Raw genomic sequence first — 18,218 nt, 5'->3', positions numbered from 1 at the left:
CTCAATACCCATCACCAGGCTAACCCATCCTCCCACCCCCCTCCCCTTTCTTCTCTGTTTTTAGAAGCTCTCTTTATTTAGGGATATTCACCCTTTAAGGTTGTTTATTAACCTGGGAAAATGCCCACAATATGTTGAGTGCAAAGAGCAAGATACTAAATTGTGTATTCAGTATGAGGCCAACTAATAAAAGTGTGTGTAATGTATACCGGAAAACAATTGGGTGCTATACAACCTATGTATTATCAGTAGTTATCTTTGGGTAGTGTGAGTTTAAGGGATCTTTATATCCTTCTTTATTCTTTACTGTATTTTTGAGATTTCTTATAATGAACATATTAGGAAAAAAGATTTAGAAAAATTTAAGACTGGCAGGAAGATGTACATTGAGTGATTATCAAGATGTTGATTAACATATTTCAACATTTCGTTTAATTCATGATACTCACTGACTCAAAGATTGTATATTGAGTGCTTACTATGCTGAGTAATGTTCTAGGTGCTGGAGAACTAGCAGTGAACAAAATAGATACAGTCCCTGCCCTCACTGAGTTTACAGTATGGTAAGGGAAGAGGCAATAAATAGTTCAAAATTTTCACTCATCTGTATCTTATTTGTACTGACTTTTGGATGAGATTTTCTTTGCTATGAGACATAATTTATAAATATGTGTATGTGTGTGTTCACCCATGTCAGTTTGTGAAAAAACATTCCATTGGCAGAACCACCCAAAATTCTAGAGAGGGTTTTAGAGGTGAAAGGTGAGGACAAGAGCCCTTTGACAACTTGTACTTTGGAGAAAAGCTCCTGTTTTGGGGAGCTGTGTGTAGTGTTCTTGAGAAGGTCTAGGAATTTGGTTAAACAGAAAAAATCAGAGATCCCCTGAAAGAGGAGAAAACTGGGCCCGATATTAATATGTGGGCCTCTCTTTGCCTGGCTAGTTCCCGTCATTCTTTGTAAGCCAGCTCAGATGTCACCTCTCTGGGAAAAGGTGACTTGTAAAGCCTGGGTTTGGATTCCCACCTCAATGTGTCCAGCATCCTGTGCTTACCCCATGATAGCTTTATTACATGTTTGTCTCTCTCTCTCTCTTTTTTTTTTTAAAGATTTTATTTATTTATTTGACAGAGAGACAGTGAGAGCAGGAACACAAGCAGGAGGAGTGGGAGAGGGAGAAGCAAACTTCCCGCTGAGAGGGAGCCCAATGTGGGGCTCGATCCCAGGACCCTGAGATCATGACCTGAGCCGAAGGCAGACGCTTAATGACTGAGCCACCCAGGCGCCCCTATATGTTTGTCTCAAGCAGATTGTACGCTCCCTGAAGGCAGGGACATTATGTCATTATGTCATCATTTACTCTATTCCCTGTATGTAGCATAGGGTTTGGCTCTAGCAAACATTGTAAGGGTTATGAATTAGTTCTTTGGGCGAGATGCAGATATTTAGTAAAATAAACATTTGCATTTGCTTAGGTGATATGGGATGTCGTTGTGTTTTTCTGGATAAGGAATACAGACTTCAGGGCTTGACCCCCAAGCGCCATTCTTGGCCAGTGGACCCTAAATACAGCAGCTTGCCAGGTGGATTTGGCTGGTCTGGGAGCCGGCTTTGTTAGCTCGCCCAGGCTCCTAGAGTTGGCTGCTGCTTAACCTTTCATGGGAGAGGCTACCAGATGGAATCCAGGTGCTTTGTTCCCCCCACGTTATTTCTCTGCCTCCTGAGAATTCTGCACGCAGGATACGGAGTGTCTCCTCCGGATGTCTCTGTTGTAGGGGTCTCTTTGGCGTGGTGCACAGTAGTGCTTGGCAGAGGTGTGGTCTAGGACTGGTGGGCCCTTTTCACGTCCAGCTCTTTTTGTCTCATTCTTCTGAACCCCTCTCCCCATTTTGGTCCCACTCTGTTTCTTTGGTCTTACCCTTTCCCCTTCTCCCTTTTTCCTGAGTATATCATTGATGGCTCTAGGGCAGCTGGGAGCGGCATGGGCCTTTCTTAGTTCCCCCAAACAGTTGACTTTTGCCTTTGGCTGTGGAACCTTGTTAGTGCTGTTGGGGGCACATTAGGGGGAACAACTGTTTTGTTTTGCCTGGTGCCGTCCTGGAAAACCCCTCAGTCCCACGTTGCTGGTTGCTCTGGTTAGTGCTGACCTGGGAACTTTGCGTCACCCATGACTTGGGTGAGTCTTAAGTTTTGTTTTCTAGCACTTACTTGCATTCAGCATGTACATTCAATTCATCTTATTCATCACAGGCTGTAAGATCGGGTAATGTTATGTCACAGGAAACGAGTAATCTCCCTTCCTGTTTAATCATCAGCCAAAGGCTTTTGAACAATACTTGAATCTGGAAGATAGCCGTTTGCTGAGTCATCTGAAGACGTGTTCCGCGCTGTCCAGACTTCCTTATGATCTCTGGTTCAAGAGGTGCTTCGCAGGGTGCTTGCCTGAATCCAGTTTACAGAGGCAAGTATCGCTTTCAGAGATGGTCAAAGGCCTGAAGGCCGAGGAGCATCCTGGTTTTTCAAATGTGATCGTCCTTCAGAGTATGAATTTGCTTTAGGACAGTACCATAATTTGAAGCTAACTTCTCTGGCAGGCAACAGAGCAACTTGATTCTACTTATTATTTATACAGTTAGAAATGCTGGAATATTAGTAACGTTAACCTCACATGAATACAAATTAATGGTAGAAATATTAGAATATGCAATTAGAAAACTTGAAGGCCTCAGTCTGTTGGATGCTGTACACTATTCACATCTGAAACCATCCCCGGGAGCTTATATAGGTCTAGGCTTTTCTTTTCCAGAAATGTGGTAGATCCTGATCTGGAGGAAATCTTCCTGTTTCTTAGTTCCATCGTGACATCTTTAAAGTGGCTGAAGGTGGGCAGAGATCAGAGACTCACACTCAGCTTTCATTTGTTTCAGACATGTGTTGCTGGCATTTCAGAGTCCTCTCCCCTCCCCAAGACTGTATGAGGTAGTTGGGAAGAAAGGTGACATGCAGAGAACATCACAAGACAGTACATGACTAAGCACATAGAGTGTAACACCAACTTTAAGAGGTATAGGAATTATCAGAATAGTTTTTCTAGAGTGGTCGCAGATCAATAACTAGCCCCTTAAGCTCTTTTTAAAAAAATTATATTTATTTATTTATTTATTAGAGAGAGAGCGAGACAGCGAGAGAGAGCACAGGCAGGGGGCGGAGAGGGGAGAAGCAGGCTCTCTGCTGAGCAGGGAGCCCAATGCAGGACTTGATCCCAGGACCCTGCGATCATGACCTGAGCCAAAGTTAGATGCTTAACCCACTGAGCCACCCAGGTGCCCCCTAGCTCCTTAAGCTCTTGGAGAAGTTTTAGGAATTTGAACCACTAGAAAATGAAATTGCATTGATCTCATTTCATATACTGCTTTTGTTATTCCTTAGTATTTAATTATTAGATTAGCATTACACAATATTAATAAAATCCAAACTTTGGTTTAAGACTTTCCTTCCCTTAAATGTCAGGTTTAAAACATTAGGGATTGGGTGTCTGGTGGATCTCTTACAGAGCAAGTACTTTTTAGTGATCATTCCCTTTTCCCTTCCAGTGCTGATTGTGTGTGAAATATGTTTCAAAATGGCTGATTTGTTGTGTTTTTGCTTTTCTGATGATTATTTCATTACTGCTTTTCTCTGAAGTTTATACTTAAAAGGAGTAATTTGATTTAATTTTGTAATTTGAGATGTTTAAACATAAATTTCAAACTCAATTTTATTATATCACTTGATTTTTTTTATAGGGTTTGGGATAAAGTTGTAAGTGGATCCTGTAAGATCCTAGTTTTTGTAGCTGTGGAAATTTTATTAACCTTTAAAATAAAAGTAATGGCTCTGAACAGTGCGGAGAAGATAACAAAGTTTCTGGAAAATGTAAGTGTGCTTTTTTTTAAAATTTGATTTTGAATCTAGAAAGGAAGTCCATTTAGCAAGCCAGATTTTCCTACTGCATTACATTCTTTCTCTGATATTTTTACCTTATAAGAAACACTTTTTCCCCTTGGAAAAATTCAGCTTAAAGTTGATCTGTGGGTTATAGTTTGCATCCTCTCTTTGGGGGATGATGGTCTGAGGAGTGAGACTGTTATCGTGAGTGTGTGCATGAAGACCAGAGTCTTATCGCCTGATGTGACCACCAGGAAGCTTGTTGAGAAAGGGAAGGAGGTGAGTGAGATCTGTCATGCAAGGTCGAGTAATCCTTCTTAGTGGAAAAGGAAGCCTGATGTTGTGGGGGGATTTTGTAAGCCCTTTCATTGCTGTTACTATCTGGCGGAATCCCAGTTGGGTTTGATCATGTGCTTAAGTATATACTTAGTGCATGTAGGGAAAGGTCTAAATGAATGTCTGTGTATCTTAGAATACCCTTCACCAGGCGAGAGTTGGAGGAGATTTATGCCGGGATGAATTTCACTGGACCCAGAATCTATTCTTTTTTTTAATTGGCCGCTATTAACATTTGAATAGCGGCTCAGTAAATAGCACCACGTGAAGGCGTGGTGAGTACAGGAGTCCTCAGCATCCTGTTGGTGGCTGACAGTACCAGGGCCCATGCTAAGTATTTTTCACGGAGTCTCCCGCATAATCCTGAATGGCCCTAGGAAGAGAGGCTGTCATTTGCCCCCTTGTAGAGATGGGATCTGGACTCAGGTAGCCTGCCGGGGGGCACACAGTGGGCAGTGCAGGCTTGACACCCGGGTAGTCCGAGCGGAGCTCTTCAGCCTGTCCTCCGGAGGCCTGTGACACAAAGATCCTGGCCGCAGCCTTTCACATGATCACTTCCTGAAAAGTCGTGAGAAACTTTGGAGGGGGGGGGGTGGCGGATGGGGATGTAAGTGCTGTGGTGCAGCGAATGAGGGAGACGAGAATGTTGTACACACTGAAGTTTCACAACGACTGGTTTGCTTGTCCACAGATTCCCCAGGACAGCTCGGACGCGATTGTGAGCAAGGCCATCGACTTGTGGCACAAGCACTGCGGGACCCCAGTGCACTCAGCCTGATGGCTCCCTGCGCACACGGCCTACCAGGCCGCCCTGAGCGGTGTGTTCTCAGGACGCCACCCACTACACTCACTAAAAATCCCGTTCTTGCTTTGGTGCTCAAAGCGTCATTTTTTCCCCAGTAAAATTATTTAAGATACCTGGTGACACTGTTAGGAGCAGCAACTTGTGGTTACACAGAAGTACAAAGCTCAACTCTGAATAGCATTTAAAAGGGTTATTCAAAAATACCTCCCTGTTTTCCAAGCATCAGCCAGGGAGGGTGGGTGCTTTGATAGGCAAGCCTGCCCTGCTCCTCTCTAATTAGCACCACGCTCATTACTTTCTAAAGCTATTTCTGGAATAAAGAACAACTTCCTTTTGTGGACAACTCCGATTCGGCTCTCGTTGATGCGGTACTTGTTTAAATCTAAGCTGTCTGCTTTCTGAGGCTTTGTCTTGCCACATAGGTTTCAATAAAAGCCTTACATTTTTTTTTTCTCTGTGTCAGTCGGAATGAAAGTTATGGAACAAAATATTCTAAATTTACCTACCAGGGGAGAGAATACTTGTGGATGTCATGCTTTTTCCTTTTTTTTTTTTTTTTAAGATTTTATTTATTTATTTGACAGAGACACAGGAAGAGAGGGAACACAAGCAGGGGGAGTGGAAGAGGGAGAAGCAGGCCTCCCACAGAGCAGGGAGCCCGATGCGGGGCTCCATCCCAGGACCCTGGGATCATGACCTGAGCCTAAGGCAGACGCTTAACGACTGAGCCACCCAGGCGCCCCTGTCATGCTTTTTCCTGATGGGTCATTAAACGTTGGGTGGGCTGTAGGGAGCACTCTGCCACCCAGCATTGGAATGGGAGAAATGGCAGGCTAAGGTTAATAACTAATGCCCCTGGGCCCTGTTGTGCCACATAATGGTTACTGTTGATTGGACAGTTGTAGGCTTTGAGACTGGTGATTGATAGGAGGCCCTTTGTTCAAGACTGATTCAGCTGTCAGACCTGCAGGAGCCTGAGTGGTGAGTTGGTTCTCTACCCTACCCCACACCCAGAAGAGGAGGAAGATCATGAAATTATGCAGCTAGAATTTGGAGAATTCCTTCCCTCCCTAATGTGTAGAATAACTGTTGACAAAGAAGTCAGAGTGAACGGAATCATTGCAGCCAGCTGGTACTTCCGTATAGTAACATACCCAAGAGTATTTCATTTTTAAAACAAAAAAATACACCCAGAAGAAAACTAAAGGCAAAATGCTGTCTACAGTTACTGCTTTACATTTATTCAGTGATTGGCTCTGCCCCTGAAGGACTTTGCAGCCAGTTGGAGACAAAACACATAAGAAGGAATTCCTGCTCCAGTTGTCTGGTGTTTGGTGATCTTGGGGGATATGGGAAATTCACAGAGAAGTCCTAAAACAAAAATAATTTTACTTCTATTTAATTTATGAGCTATGTATCATCAGTACAGCTTTTTAGTAAAATACAGATTATAAAGTCAAGTGGTAGTAAATCTCAACTCCAGAGAAAGAGGAGAGGAAGAATTAGCAACCTCTCAACAAGAGGATAGTTTCAAGGAATGTGCTCGTGCTTACTCCTGAATTCTGGGAGAAGACTGGCATGTCATAGAGCGAGTGTGGGAGGCAGAGGGGGGCAGGGGACACCTGGGATGCTTGGGCAGGAGGAAGCCTAGGGGGCTGACACATGCCTCTTCACAACTTTAGGGAGGGTGCAGAGGAGCTGAAGGGAAGACTCTTACTGTCCTACGAAGGGATTGGAACAGAAGTATTCTGCCAAACCCAGGTTGGTCAGACCTTTCTGGTGAAGGACTCGGGTGGGGATTTTCTCTTAAAGTGAGTCAGTGTGACACCATCAAGAGTTTTCTTTCTTAGACAACCAAATAGCTCCATCTCAGCAGAAGGGTTTTTTAAGGACCCCTAGGAGGACAGTAGCAGAATAGGTGAGGATCCAATTTCATTTTGATAACAGAATTTTGTTTTGCTGAGAGCCTCAGTATTTTGAAATTGTTTCTGCCCACTGCCTTTGGTGAGAAGCACAGCTCCTGATGAAAATACCCCCATAGTCCCATGATTCAAAACATTTTGTCAGGATACTGCAGAATTTCCCCTCGGTGTTACAGCCCAGGGTTTTTGTTACAGCTGAAACTGTTAGGGCTAATCTGTGGGGCTCTCCCTCTCCCTTGGAAAACTGGGATTTAACATTATTAAATTTAGTTTTAGTCCTTCCCAGGCACAGTGTTGTTTTTTTTTTTAAACATTAGCTCATTCATTCATTCATTAATTTATTCATTCATTTTTTACAGTGTGTTCATAAACATGATGAAAAAGCTCCAAATCTGCTCGCTTAGGAGCTACTGAGAGCCCGGGAAGGTTGAGGTGTGTGTGGCTTCTGCCTCATAACAGATGGACGGATTGCGTGCACACAGGCTTGTGGAGGTGTGCCTGAGGTTACTTCAGCAAATGGGTCAGGGTTCATTAGAATGAAGTGCTTTTTTTGGTTAATGGAAAGTTTGCCTGAAAATCATGGGGCAGGCCTCAAATCCCATGATGTGGAGGAAGAGCCCTGAAGGCCTCCATCCTCTGGCTGTGAGTGTGAGGCGTATGCCTGCCCTGTCTTGAATTACTTAAGAATCCTCCCTTGGCTCTGACCCGTTCCCTGTCGTGTGGTCATCACTTCCTCAGTGTGGGGATTTATTTTTTTTTCTCCCTAAGAGTAAAGACTCTGGAGGGAAGTCTGTGAGGGTGAGGAGGGTAAAAATAGAGCCTCTTTCCTGGTCGTGTGAGATTTCAAGCAGGAGACGAGTCCAGAATTCTTCAGCCAGGGGCAGCCTTTGGGGGGGGCTGGGTAGCTGGCACGGTGGCTGGCTCTGCCGTCCACATCTGCCGGAGGTCATGTAGGATAAGCAGCTTTTGTCTTCAGCTGGATGTTCTGGGTTTGGAAGGGCCAGAGGACATGTCTCCCTGCCTTGACAGAGAGGGGAGTGTGGGAATTTTTGTGGCAGGAGTTGGTGGTGTTCTCTCTGGTGGATGAAACAAAGAGCTATTTCTCCTTTAGACTCCGTGCCAAATGAAACTGCTTGTGGTTCTTGGCACCAGCCACACCTCTCTAGGTCAGCTGTTGCTTACCCAGTGTTGGCGCCAGTTTGGGAGGGAGGGGCGGTGTAGGAAGAGGGGTGATGAGAACAGGAGGGAGCTCGGAATTTTCCTGGAGGACCACAGGATGGGGTGGGGGTGCCGTCCTTTTTACTGCTTTCCTGACTGGTTCTTCTCTGTCTTTTTTGGTTTCTTTTCAGCCTTTTGTTGTGGAGGCTAAAAAGTAAGTGGACAGTTAGTTGCCAGGTGAGGTGACAGTTCCTCACCTCCCTCCTGGGAGTGGGTTTTACTGTAGGGCAACCACAGGGGGAAGCTGGAGAATGTGATCCAAGAAGAACATGGGAAAGATCCTTCCAGAAACTTGTCCTGACTGAGCAGAACTCCAAATAGAACATCACAGCAGGTGCTTAGTGTTCAGACCTCAAGGTCACACCTAAAACGTAGGTACGACTGTGTCTTTTACCAAGAACTTGTGCACGGTCTCACCGGGGACCGCGCGCACACTAGCCTCTGACCCTCCTGTTCCTGCAGAGTTAGCGAAGAGCACCCTGCCGTTTGTAGTTCTGGCATCTCTCTTCTCCCACCCCTGCCTGCCCTCTGCACTAATGCCCTGAAGGTTTGGAAGGGAGGCAGCAAGGAGGAGGAGAGCTTTGGACAGCTCACTTCCACATGTGAGAAGGCTGCGCTCACCGCCATGGAGAGCCTCTGTTCCCCGCCTCCCATTTCTCCTCTTCCTTTCTGTTTGGTTCATTCGCTCTCTTAGTCATTCTCATTCAGTCGTGAAATCAGCTTGAACACACTCCTAATTATGGACCAGGTACTGAGCTTAATGCTGAACAAGTCCTATGGTGGCTGCCCTCTTAGAGCTTGCAATCATGTGGGGAAGACAAATACTAAATTAAACAAGGATGTACTGTGTTCTCTCCGTCTTAAAGGGTACCTCTCAACTCCTCTGAGCTGCCCACAAAGGAGAAGGTAACGTGGGTTGGCCCAGGAGCTTCAGAGCAGGGTTAGGATTACTCTGACATGTGTGCTTCTTGTTCCCTTGTTTGTGGGGAGGGTTGGGGTGTGGGGGGAGGGCCTGAGCTTTTGCCCCACTCACTAGTTCTGTGACCCTGGGGGGGCTCACTCAGTCTGTGTTTGCTTCCCTACCATCAAACAGCGGCGATTCTGTTACATGCCTTACCCCGCAGAGTGCTGGTGAATGAGAAAGCGGTTTAGGAAACCTGGAGCTCTGTATAACATCGAACATTTTTGATAGCATTGTTCGCAAGGACGCAGCCAGGCAGCCAGGCGCTGCCTGTTTGAATGAGCACTGCGCTTCGAGGCCTAACTCCCTCTGCCTGAACTGCCGAGCTGAAAGGGGGTTCTCCTTCCTCTCAGCCTCTGTCCTGCTGCAGCTACCACTCATTTCGTGATAATTGTTTGGAAGGCTCTTGTTTGCTAGTCTTGGACTTCTTCTAAACTTTCCATGTGGTTTTCCTCTAAACTGCAAGCCTCTGGAGGCCTGTGTCTTGTTCCCTTTCCTTGCTCCCCGCCTCATCTAGTACAGCTCCTCATGCAGGTTTTCTCCCCCAAACCGTGCCAGCCCACCCTTCTCTGGGCTTGTGCTCATCTTTGCCAGGAACGTCCTCTCCCCCCTCCATCTCTGAAGTTCAGCTCAAGCAGCCCCTCCTCCAGGAAGCTCTCCTGGCTGTCTGCCCCTTTCCTGTTGCCTCAGGCTTGTTTCCTTCCGGGTACTCTGTGTTCTTTTCACCACATTTAATACGTTGGCTGAGGTCTCACACTAGCCCATGAGCTCCTTGAGGGTAGAGATGTGTCTCATTCTCTTTTCTTTCCCTCAGAGCCAAAGCACATCTCAGCCGGCTTGGTCTCGCCATGGATATGAGTCTGAGTACCATGCATGCCCGCCTCAGTGTTAAGACTTCGTGGTGACAAGTAATGGAATTGTCTGAAGCTAGCTTACTTAGAGGAGACCTTTATTCTAGGATACAGGGTGAGGCTCAGGACCCAGGGGGCTCAGGACTGGCTAGCTCTGGGACGGGACTAACGAGAGCCTGGGCTCTTGGACTCTGACCTACGCTGTGTGTCTGCTGTGTTCTCTCTCCCTGCTGTGCAGATTGCTCGGGTAGAAGATGCCTCACTCTAAGATCCTCAGCTGATTTGTCATGGGTCCAGCCTCTGGAGATGGTCTCTTGGTTCCAGTTTGTCAGACTGAGAGAGAGAGGCTGTGGTCCAGCTGGGCTCCGGTGCTGGCCGTAGACCAGTCAGCCCTAGCCGTGGGAATGGAGGGCTCCTATGGCAGACACATGGCTTCTGGCCGTGTCGGGGTGGTGAGGGAGGGATGTTGTTACGGGGTCCACTCTGAACTGAGAGGACACTCTGAAAAGCTTTCCACTCCATTTAGCAAATCTGTTAGCTGGATATGTACCCTGCAAAGGTGCCAGGAGGGGCACCAGGCGCCTTCTGCCTTGAACTAAGTCTGAGTGGCTTTTCCTTCACCCCTTATTTCCGGCTTCTGTCGACCAGTTGAAGGGTGGGACAGCCAGCCCTTTCAGATGGGGTGGGCAGAGTGGGAATACCCCATTAGGAGCTTTGGCAAACCCTGTCTCCTTTGGCTAGGAGTTTGTGGACATTTCATACCAAGTCTGATTTATTCTGGAACTGTGTAGAAAATCGGCTTCACCCAGGCCCTTCCCCCGACCTGAGTCGAGTGGGAGCGCTGGGTGAGGGTGGCTGGCAGCAGCTGTGTTTATTTGCCTCTGACTGCTTGGGAGGGGGTCCGGTCCCCCCGGGGTGTCCCACATCTGGGTCTCTGGACGGAGCTGGGCTGCGGCCAGACGTGGCAGCAGTTGGGGGAAGCCGCAGAAAGTTAGTGGGGGTCTGCGGCCGCTAGGGCCGGCTGATTTCAGGATCACAGGGCAGGCACACCTAGACCTGAGGCATGTGGGAGCTGGATGAGAGCTTGCAAGCCGTCTGGTTCCACACCGCCCCCCTCCCCCGGGACGCAGGTGAGAGAGGTGAGGTTCCAGGGCTCCAGGGGGCTGTACAAGGTCACCGCAGGTAGCCGAGCAGCCTCCTGGCTGGAGTGTGCTTCACCAAGCTACCGCCTCATCCTGAAACACTGCCCCTGTCTGTTCTCCGACGCTTAAGATCCCTTCACCTGGATAAAACCTTGTCCACTGTGCCCCTGCTGATGCTCTCTGGCTGGGTAACGTGGCACTCAGTCCTCATCAGTAAGATGGGAACGGTGATGGTAATAGTAGCCACCTCACAGAATTGTTAGGATTAAAGGCAGAAAGATACGCACGGCCCTCAGATCAGTGCCTGGCACAGACTAAGCTCTCAATAAACATTAGGTATTATTGTATCACAAGTGATAACGGTTTAAATGTATGTTTTTCTCAGGAAGGTGGTCTTGTAATTTTCAGTCTCCCTAAAGATGAAAAGTCTTAGAGGAGGCTGCTTCCTGAGATGAGGCTTTTAGGAGATTATAGACCCATTAGAGGTTCTTTAAATCATGCCTTTTGAACGAGGTTTCTTAAACTTTAATGTGCATGGGAATCCCCCGGCGCCCTTGTTAAAATGCAGATTCTGGTTTAGTTCTGGGGTAGGGGGCTGAAGTTCTGAATTTCTTATATGCTCCCTGGTGATGCCAATGCTTCTGGTCCTTGGGGACCACAGTTTGAGTCGCAAGGATTTAGGGAACATGGATTTCATCTAGTACAGGGCTTCACCCTGACTGCCAAAGAAATACGCTGCGGACAATGCCACCTGCCTGCACCGTTTTATTTTGTAATTTATTTAATAATTAGTCTGACTTCATTTCTAGGTGATGGTGGGGATATTGCTGGAAGTTTATAAAGCAATTCATCAGAACCTGAAATCAATCTCAGTACTGAGATGCGGATGTTCTCTATGAATTAATTGTTCTCTCTCCCCTGGGTCACTCGAAGTGCTTTCACTATAATCTTATCACAAGTCAGCTCATTACCAAGGATACTTCTGTGGCAGCTAACCAGCCATATCCATCCTTGCCTTCCTTACTAACCAGACCTCAGTTTTATTTGAGGTGGGAGTGTATTAATAAAACTTTATTTACCAACCTCTTGGGCAAAGAGGGGTGGCCAATAAGATGGAAGTCAAGGTCATTAGGTAGGACTTCAAGAAAAGGTCTTTAAAGAGAATTTACTCAGTGGGTAGGTAAACATTCCTCTTAACTTCCTGCCTGGAACACATACATAATGCCTGGGACTCCAGCAGCCATCTTGGAACATGAGGCAACCATGAGGATGGAAACCACATGATAAGGATGGTGGGGCAGAAAAATGGGAGTTGCGGCACATTGATGATGTCACAGCTTTTCCTTGCTTAGCTCCAGACTTCCTTTACAGAAACAGTTGTTTTGGCCACTGTTTGGGTTTCCTGCTATGTGAAGGCAGCTGAACGCAGTGCTGACGCTATCAGAGCAGATGCAGTTCAGCAGCGTAGACACAGGTTTGAATAGGTGTCCTAGACATCTTTCTGAGTGCCCTCTGTGGCATTCGCTGGTCAGTGTAGGGGCATGGGAACTGGGTTGAGAGCTAGAAGCCCGGGGTTCCCAGATAGGCTCTGCCATTCCCTAGCTGCGTGATCCTAGTCCTTTTAAGCCGCAGTCTCCTTGCCTGTGAAATGGGGATGGGAGCTGAAAGGGTCCCGCGCAGTGCCGGGGTGCAGAACTCATGGCAGCTGGTGTTGAGGTGGTCTCAGGATGATGGTGTGAGGACACGAAGGTCCACCTGGCAGCAGTGACCAGTGCCGATGTGAGCAGTGAGGGGGTGCAGGGCTGAAGCTTAGGTGGAGCCAGGGGTACACCATCCAGGGCTTCCTGTAGGGTTGCCCACCTGGGGGTGCCGCGGGCAGCAGACCTCTGCTGCCTGTGCCGTAACCAGAAGGGGTTGGACCGAGTGCCCCTGCGAGGGTGATTTTGTTCAGAGGAAGGGGTGGGACCCAAACTGTGCTCCACTGGGCCTCGAGAAACGTGCCCTCGCGTCTTCCCTGCACCGTCTCGTGAGCTCTGAGTGGAGGCCCGGGAGGAGGCTCAGGCAGCATCTCCATTCCCCTCGTCGGGTTGCTGTTGAAACGCAAATGCCGCTACCCGGCTACTCGCGCCAAGCCGTTGGGATGGACCAGTGGTCCCCCATCAGGGTCTGTGCTCTCCTGTTGACAGGAGCCCACAGTGAAATATTTTCCACCACAGCAGAACGGTCCACACCTTTTCTGTCCAATTCAAAGACCTTTTCTTTTTGGCTTCAAATTTCTCTCCACAGCCGTCCAAACCCAAAGCCATCTCTCTCTGTCCTTCCCCTCTTTCCCACTTCAGTGACTTCTGTTCTGCACCTGCACCGTATTCACTCATGCAGAGCTAGCTGGTTCCTGGAGGGCAAAACCATGTCTTTACGACGAACTAAAACTATCAAGAAACGTGCTTATCTCCCAGCCTGGGGGTGCTGCGGGGGGGCGGGGAGGTGAATGGCAGAGGCCTGAAATAGGAACTGCTCACTGCTCGGCCCCATGGGGCTCCGTTTTTCTGACCAGCTGCTAGATGGTCTGAAAAGTGCCCACATTTCCTTATTGTGGTCTGTTCTAGATTTTCAGTTGTGATATAATTGAAATAGGTTTGTCCGAGTAAACACATTACCCATAGGTAAGTTTCCTTGTTCAGGCAAGACTCAAGGTAACCAGTACCGTATGTACTTTAAAATCCCCCCCTTTAAGTTTTACTTAAGTCATCTCTACACCCAACATGAAGCTTGAACTCAGACCCCGAGATCAAGGGTCACATGCTCTACTGACTGAGCCAGCCAGGCGCCCCTGTAACTGGGGTTTTGAATGGAAGAGGGACATGTGTGGGGGTAGAAAGCAGCGGGGCAAGAGGGTATGCAGTACACGGCGACAGCCCCAAGTTCCCTTCCTCAGAAGCAGCTGCCCACTTCCACACAAGCGTGGGGAACGCGGGTGCTTTTCTAGGAAGAAGGGAGGACAGCATAGGGCTTTATCTTGCCTGCTTTGGGGCCGTGGTAACTGAGTCTGTGAGAGCGGATCGAGGAAAACCCAAGAGAGTTAACTGGCAGCAAGAGGCTCTTGTGCCACGGGTGGGTGGGTGTTCTGCACCGCGGTGAGCCTGGGGGCTGCTGGGGATGACCATAAGCATTTTAAGGGTAGCTTGGGAAATCCCCCCCCGCCCACCCCAACAACAAGGCAGCACAGAATGTGAATAAGGTCAATTTCCCGGCTGGTGGTAGTTTTGCCGTTTTAACCACAGGGCCTTGTAGAGCCGGCGTCCTGGCTGGGGCTCTCCTTCTGGGAGGCTCAGGTGCGAAGGCGAAAAGCCCCAGCTCTTGCACACGCATTGCCCACTGGGCTGCTGGGATAAATGCTCTTTACCCCGATCCTCTTCATGGGGGAGACTTTCTGAGATAATAGGCTTCACCGATGTGTGAAGTATTTTTACTTGCTTAGCTGAAGAAACTCGCATGCCCTCTTCTGGGAGGGGGCTGTGAAATCACGGGCTTTGTAAAGACATAGCCTCCCGTGGACCCTCAAAACCCCCCTTGAACGAGGTGTCCGTGGCAACCATCCCACTCCGTGTTGGTCATTAAGGAACAGACTGAATCTTCCTCCCTCCCTCCCAGTCTGTCTTCTCCTTTTTTTGTTTTTTTTGTTTGTTTGTTTTTCTTTTTTTTACTAAAGGAACAACAACAGCCATGATGTCACCATGCAGGAGACACAGAGCCTCCAAGATGACAAGGTACAGTCTTGATCTGCTGCCGGAGGAGAAGAGAAAACCGCGTATGGGATTCCAGCTCAGTATAGCATGCATCTTAACTGGTTTGTCCAAGCTTAGATGAATCCGTTAAATTGTGCCTTCGTGGTTTATTCTTCCTGTCTCTTCTGCAAACAAATTCATTAATTCACTTTTAAAAAGGCTCTTTGCCTTCATCAGGGGTGTTGCCCCATGGAAATATGGAAGATCATGGCCTCGTATGTTGAAATAAGGAGAATTTTTTTTTTTTTTTGATTGCACATAATGAGCAGAACCCCCTTTTACCAAATCATAGCATTTGGGAAAGGGACTGGTTGTGTGCCCACGACTGATTCAGCGTCAGACGCGTTCTTCCTCTCTGGCTTTAGGCAGTGTGCTGTTCTCCTCCTGCCTTCGTCACAGCCCCAGGTGGGACCGTGCCATGCTAGCGCCTGGCGCACCTGAGTTCCCGTGCAGGGAGTCATAAATGCGGGCCGACTGGCTCCCGGCTGGGGGGTAAGGCGCCGCTGGCGGGAGCCACAGACGGGCCGGGCGCTACCTGGCGGGCGTGGAGAGACCCGGGTGTCTTTCCTGATCCGTGGTCCTCGGTGTCAGAAGATGACATGATCACTTAAGACAGGCCAGTGGGAGAAATGGACGGCAGCTGAGAAAGAGTCCGAGAGAGCGGCGGGGAAGCAGTGCGTGCGTTGACCCAGTCGCGAGGTTAAGAGCGAGGCTTTAGAGCCAGACCCAGTTTGGAAGCTGCCGGGGGTTGTAAGGAATAAATAAAATCCTCCATGACGATGGCGTAGCACAGCCCCAGCATGTAGTCAGCGTGTCCTGTCTGGGAGCTGCGCGTGCTGGTATTCACAGGAATGAAGCGCTCACACAGCCTCTGTTAGAAGTTGGGGGCCACATGTCAGGTACCAGAGAGCACAACTCTCTGTTCATACTATTTTGTTTTTGCACGCATGAGTGCTCTGGCTCCTCACTAGAGTCCAGGGTCACCCAAGCGAGGCCTCTCATGGACTCCGTTCAAGGAAGCTTAGGTGCTCAGTCCCCAAAGCCCCTTTGTTGTCCCTGAGGTGATCACCGCAGCATGGTGCCATCACCAGCCCCCTTGCGGGGCTCCAGGGCCACACTCGCCCCAGGGCACCTCTCGGCAGGAGGACGAGGCAGGAGGTGGGCCACACCAGCACGGAGGCCGGTGCAGTGGAGATTGGGATCTCACCAGTAGGGCAGGGGGGCCGGCAGACGTCAGGCAGGAGAGGGATGGGGTGCGAGCAGGTCTGTGTTTGGATAGAGGACTTCGGACCAGAAGAGGTGGAGGCAGGGAGAGCGTGACTGTGATCATCCAGGCGAGAGGTGAGGGCCTTAATTAAAGAGCAGCGGAGTAGCATCTAGAACTAATTGGCAGGTGTTTATGATCAGCTGGAAGTGGAAAAGAGAAAGTGACTTCTGGGTGATGACATTCACTGGAAAAGGAAGGAAGGGGAGAAGCAGGATTGGGGCAGAGGGGCAGGGTTTGAAAATATGAAAACAAAAGTCTGGGACTTAACTGAGTTTGTGGGGCTGTGAGACCTGTGTCAGTCATGCCAGCTACATTTGGTAAGACCTGACTGTAGTCAGGCAGTGTTCTAAGCACCTTACACGTGTTTTATGTAACCCTCCTAAGAGCCCTATAAAATAGGGGCCTTTATGTCCATTTTACAGATGAGAAAGCTGAGGCACAGTGTAACTTGCCCAGCACAGTGTAAGTGACTTGCCTGACACAGCTAGGAACAGGTGGCGCCACAATTGGACCCCCGAGCTTCTGGGCTCCGAACCATGTTGTTTTTTTCTCCTTTCTTTTTTATTGAAGTATAGTCAACACACAATGTTGCATTAGTTTCAGGTGTACAACGTAGTGACTGGATAAGTCTGTATGTTTTGCTGTGCTCACCACAGGTGTAGCTCCCGACCTGTCCCCATACAACGCCATGATAGTACCATTGACTGTATTCCCCGTGCTGTACCTTTCATCCGGGTGACTTACTCATTCCATAACAGGAAGCTTGTGCCCCCCACTCCCCTTCACCTATTTGCCCATTCCCCCATGCCCTCTGGCAAACATCAGTTTGTTCTCTGTATTTATGGGTCTGTTTCTGCTTTTGTCCGTTTGTTTTGTTTTTTAGATTCCACATGTAAGTGAAATCATACGGTATTTGTCTTTCTCCATCAGACTTATTTCACTTAGCATAATACTCTCTGGGGCCATCCATATTGTTGCAAATGGCAAGATCTCATTCTTTTTTATGATTAATATTCCACTGTATATATATACACCACATTTTCCTTATCCAGTCATCTATCAGTGGACACTTGGGTTGCTTCCATACCTTGGCTATTGTAAATGCTGCAATAAACATAGGTGTGCGTGTATCTTTCGGAACTAGTGTTTTCATTTCCACCCAGTAGTGGAATTACTGGATCATACAGTAGTTCTATTTTTTTTTTTTAAGTTTTGAGACGCCTCCATACGTTTTCCACAGTGGCTGCACCAATTTACATTCCCACCAACAATGCATGAGGGTTCCATTTTCTCCACATCTTCACCAACACTTGTTCCTTGTGTTTTTGATACTAGCCATTCTGACAAGTGTGAGGTGATAGCTCATTGTGGTTTTGATTTCTGTTTCCTGATGATTAATGATGTTGAGCATTTTCTCATGTGTCTGTTGGACATTTGATGTCTTCTTTGGAAAAATGTCTATTCAGATCCTTTGCTTTTTTTTTTTTTAAGATTTATTTATTAGAGAGCAAGTGGGGGGAGGGGCAGAGGGAGAGGGAGAGAGAGAATCTCAAGCAGACTCCATATTGAGCAGGGAGCCTGACATGGCGCTGTATCCCAGGACCCTAAGATCATGACCTGAATGAAATCAAGAGTTGGATGCTTAACCGACAAAGCCACCCAGGCACCCCCCCCTGCTTATTTTTATTTTTTTAAAGATTTATTTATTTATTTATTTGACAGAGAGAGACAGCGAGAGAGGGAACACAAGCAGGGGGAGTGGGAGAGGGAGAAGCAGACTTCCCGTGGAGCAGGGAGCCCGATGCGGGGCTCGATTCCGGGACCCTGGGATCATGACCTGAGCCAAAGGCAGACGCTTAACGACTGAGCCACCCAGGCGCCCCTTCTCTGCTTATTTTTTAGTAAGATCTTTTTGGTGTTATGTTAGTTCTTTATATATTTTGGATATCAACCCCTTATTGGATTTATCATTTGCTCGTATCTTCTCCCATTCAGTAGGTTGCTTT

The 18,218-nt window shown here is 48.0% G+C and overlaps 1 protein-coding gene across 2 annotated transcripts in view; it reads left to right on the top strand.

The window, feature by feature from the left end:
• Window positions 1-5,647, top strand: part of TBC1D7 (TBC1 domain family member 7) — a 22,773-nt gene extending 17,126 nt beyond the window's left edge. For both annotated transcript variants that reach the window (XM_032424906.1, XM_032424907.1), the window contains exons 6-8: window positions 2,314-2,459; window positions 3,784-3,913; window positions 4,953-5,647. In XM_032424906.1, the coding sequence (XP_032280797.1) occupies window positions 2,314-2,459; window positions 3,784-3,913; window positions 4,953-5,039 (363 nt within the window). In that variant the 3' untranslated portion in view covers window positions 5,040-5,647. The remainder of the gene's footprint in view (window positions 1-2,313; window positions 2,460-3,783; window positions 3,914-4,952) is intronic.
• Window positions 5,648-18,218: the final 12,571 nt, after the last annotated feature.

This window comes from Phoca vitulina, unplaced genomic scaffold, assembly GCF_004348235.1.
Source record: "Phoca vitulina isolate PV1807 unplaced genomic scaffold, GSC_HSeal_1.0 scaffold31, whole genome shotgun sequence".
NCBI lineage: Eukaryota > Metazoa > Chordata > Mammalia > Carnivora > Phocidae > Phoca > Phoca vitulina.
This window is presented reverse-complemented; position numbering and strand designations above follow the sequence as displayed.